At 44.7% G+C, this 4,178-nt stretch overlaps 1 protein-coding gene across 2 annotated transcripts in view; it reads left to right on the forward strand.

Annotated features, from left to right (window-relative positions):
• Positions 1 to 3,447: 3,447 nt before the first annotated feature.
• Positions 3,448 to 4,178, forward strand: part of gpnmb (glycoprotein (transmembrane) nmb) — an 8,042-nt gene continuing 7,311 nt past the window's right edge. For both annotated transcript variants that reach the window (XM_053862079.1, XM_053862080.1), the window contains exon 1: positions 3,448 to 3,617. In XM_053862079.1, the coding sequence (XP_053718054.1) occupies positions 3,548 to 3,617 (70 nt within the window). In that variant the 5' untranslated portion in view covers positions 3,448 to 3,547. The remainder of the gene's footprint in view (positions 3,618 to 4,178) is intronic.

Consider the following 4,178-nt stretch of genomic DNA (forward strand, 5'->3'; position numbering starts at 1 on the left):
AGTTAAAAAAAACCCATAATGATCAAGGTATTAATTCATAATTTTGACTGATAACACTCCCATTTTTTAAGGCTTAAAATGCCAAACAGCAGATGTGAGAGCGTGTCTGGTTTGTACGTCACGCTCACGTAATATCATTATCTTCACTGGCTTTTCATGTCTTTTCAACCACGTTTTCAGATCTGACCTTGCCAAAACAAAATTGCACAGACAATATCAGCAATAAATACTGAACCCAGAGTTGCCATGGCAACTGCTAAGACACACCACGAGAATACTCTGTGATCAGTTACACTTAAAGTCCAGTATCGCCTGTTGGACTTTTGCCTTGCTCTTGTCACAAAGGTGGTTTTTAAAACCAAGACAAACACTCGCTGGTACGATTTGGTTCTAAGTTCTAAGTCAGAGCTCTGCTAAGATGGATTTGAAACCACTAGGGGCCAAACTGAGATGAACCTTTTCAGGAGCAGCAACATACGACTTCCCTCTGAGCCTGACACGAACAATTCAGTGCGCATCAACTCTAAACAGGAAGTAAGAAGACGGGTGTTTGATGTCAACGCTGTCCATCTACAGCGCCACGGAAGATGATGCTGATGGAAGTCGGTCAGGCAGAAGGAGCCAGAGATGAAAGGGGCTCTGAACGGAAAGAAAACTTTTAGTGAAATACTGAGGTGGACTGTTGAGTCAGATGTGATACGCATGTATGAAAGCTCAATTTGGGAGAGCAGAAGATGAAAGTCCAGTGGCTCTCTGTTTAGATTCTCACTTCATACCACACACGAGATGGGATGAGTCTCAGGGGAGGAAAAAACATTCCGTCAGCAGGTCAGACGATGTGGCCACAGAGGCGGCACCTTTGTGCCGGTCACAGTGGGCGTTATTGAACTGCTAACGTGCTGCAGGAGAGGCCGGCGTTGGTCTCATTCTGGTCCAGCGAGAGTCAGACGTGGAAACTTCAGACGTCAAACTCACACCGATGACTCTGCAACAGCTTTCCATTGAAGCCCTTTCACCTCCGAGGAACAAAAAATGAATGAGAAATGAAAGATATTTTTGTGTGACCTTGGAGTCACCTGAGCACGGACGATCAAGAGGGAGTCATGTCTCAGTTCCATCTGTACATGTTTAAATTAAAACAAAAACAAAGCATTGGCCCCTGGATGACCCCTGCCACAGCCCTGCATTTACCATTCTCTATACGTGTGTGTGTGTGTGTGTGACAGTGGCTCCTCTGACCTCTGCCTCCGAGCAACAGACACACGACTGGGTTCCCTTCTGAAAAGTGCTTTATGGGTTACAGCGCCATACAGAAGGATGTTAGCGCACACGCTCCGGGCGTTAAAGACGTGAAGGGGCTTTCCCTGTGACGTCATCTTTAGACCCCTGGAGGTGTGAACTCAGGACTCTTAAACATGGCGGTGGGGTCAGAACAACTATGATCTCACGTCAGTCTGAGAGCTCACGGCGCCCTCTGCTGGTTACAAGACTGAACCCTACAAAAACATCACAGTGAAGAAGGTTTAAAGTGGCTGAGGAAGTAGCAGTAGTATTAGTCGTGATGGACAATAGTGATAGAAAATGTGGTGGTGGAACTGATAGTAATAGTAGTGTCCTAAGAAGCAGTAGTCTATAGAGTAGTAGTATCCATAGAAGTATGTGTTTGTAGTATAAGTGGATGTAGTGATGCTATTAAAAGTAGTAGTGGTGATAGTACAGCTGCAAGCATAGTAGTAGGTGGAAATAGTGTTAATAGAAATAATAATATTAGTTTTAATAGCTGCGAACTTGTGGTGAGAGTGCTAGTACTACTAGACTACATATTCACAATGGTGAGGCGAGTGTGTAAGGAAGGAATCATACCGACAAAGTCTTGTCTCTACACTTGTACTACCACAGTAGTATTAGAAGCATTAGTATTAACAATTGTGATACTAGTGGCTGTAGTGGTATTAATAATTGCAGCAGAGCTAGGGAGTAGTAATCGTCACCAAAGTAGTACAACTTCAGCGGTAGTAATAAAATATAAATAATATAATAAATAATAAAATAAAAGTGGAGACAGTAGAGTCGAGTCGAGGGTATCAAGAGTGGTATAGTCATAGTAGTAGCAGTGGTAATGTTGGTATTTAGAGGAGAAAAAGCAGCAACCACAGCAGTGGCAGTAAAAGTATGCATCGCAGTAATAATGGTAATAATAATAATAATAAGTTATTTATTGGAAACTAATAGCAAAGCGCCTCTGTCAAGACTATGGTTGTCACAGAGACGGACATGTGTCGCGGCAGTGTCCCTGGAATCCTGTGTATATTGGAAACATGTGAGTGCGTGATGTCATGTAATGCCTGCGCATGTGAGGCCCTACTGTGTTCAAAGAATGAGCCTGGTCCTCAGCTGGAATCCAGCGTGGCTCCCACACTTCACCTCCAAAAGGAAATAGAAAACAAAATAGTCGTTCTAGACAACTGGTGAGTCGCCGGTGACAGCAGGCCTCACCTTCATGAGACACACAGTCGCTGCGAAACCTTCATGACTTCGCCATAAGAGGCCGCCACGCTGACCCCTGGTGTGACTGTCCATCATGACCCTCCATCACAAGTCATCCAAACACAATTATATCAAATTACTTTTAATGATTTAATCCACTTGACTTCAAAAATATGCTAAATCTCTTTGAGGCTCTGTGTACGCTCATCAAGAGCAAACTTGTGACGCTGTCTGTTTCCCAATCCTCGGCTACAATAACGCTGAGCATCACATGCCCCGTCCTGAGCACAAACTTCCTTCTGCTATTGTCGCGCCCCTCAGCTCATCATGACTCGGCACAAACCAGCGACACACCGCCGAGGTGAGGAGGAGTGAATCCTGAGGTGAACCTGGATCACCTCCCACTGTTGTGACCAGGACGCTGTGGTCAAGTCAAGTGGGATCTGGGGGAGTAGTACTCCCAGACCTTGAGGCTGGTTTGATCCTTCCTTCTGTGCTGGGCTCTGCTCCGAGTCTTATGAGTGACTGAGCTCCTCATCCAATCTGAAATGAGCCACAGATCCACACCTGGAGCAAGCAGGGTGTGAGAACTCCATCCAGGAGGAGGAGCTGATCCTCGCCCCTGCTGCTTCACTGTCAGACATGAAGAAGCTGTGCAGCTGCAGAGAGCCTGAAGAGAACCTCTTAGTTTGATGGTGATGCTGTTGCAACCGACACCCACAAAGTAGTGAAACAGGACACGACTTGTAAACGCTAACACAAAATAGACCATCATGACGCATGAAAATGTCATGTGACTTGTACGCTAGCTCCTGTCAAGGTCAAAGTTGAACCCAAGAAGAGGAAGACGTGTCCACATGCCACTCGTCTCTCATGAGTTTCCTGAGTCCCGGTCATAATGAGTAATGAGTTGCGTCTTGTTAGGAAACATCACATGTTCAGGGCCTCAGATTAAATGATGGAGCGTCAGGGCAGGGCAGAGGGAGACAGTGGAGGAGCAGGAGCAGGGCAGAGAGCAAGCAAAACACACGCCGACTCTTGATCTGTTTCACGCCGTACAATGGGACAGCTCAGATTAATATGGCTTCTTGCTGGTGTGTGCGCGCTTCAACAAGTGGATGGTCGCAAAAGTGAGTAGCAGATATTCATGTCGTATTGTGTTGCGACGTCGTAGTAGTGATAGACAATAGTGATAGAAAATGTGGTGGGGGTAGTAATAGTAGTGTCTTAAGAAGTAGTAGATCTATAGAAGTATACGTGGTGTTTGGAGTATAAGTGGATGAAGTGTTGGTGCTAATAAAAGTAGTGGTGGTTACAAGCTTAGAAGTAGGTGGAAATCACTTTTAGTAGCTATGAACTTCAAAGTGGTGAGAGTGCTAGTACTACCAGTACTTGACTACATACGCTTTAAATTCAGGGGAAAAATAAAATAAAGGTAAAAAAAATTGACAATGAGCGACACAGTGTGTTCGTAATGTTTTATTATTAACCTAAATTATTTTTCATGTTAAACGGTTTGGGATTGAATCCGTTCACGTTTCTTTCCTATGAGTCACTCCTTCTGTCCATCAGCTGCCGAAGAGTCAGAGTCCCATGAGCTTCATTATCTCCTCTGACAAACACAGAAGAGCACATGAGTGCTCAGTTACTCTTGAAATAATCGTTCATATTACACCATGTGATGAATAGCT

Source organism: Synchiropus splendidus, chromosome 4 (assembly GCF_027744825.2).
Source record: "Synchiropus splendidus isolate RoL2022-P1 chromosome 4, RoL_Sspl_1.0, whole genome shotgun sequence".
NCBI classification, from domain to species: domain Eukaryota; kingdom Metazoa; phylum Chordata; class Actinopteri; order Syngnathiformes; family Callionymidae; genus Synchiropus; species Synchiropus splendidus.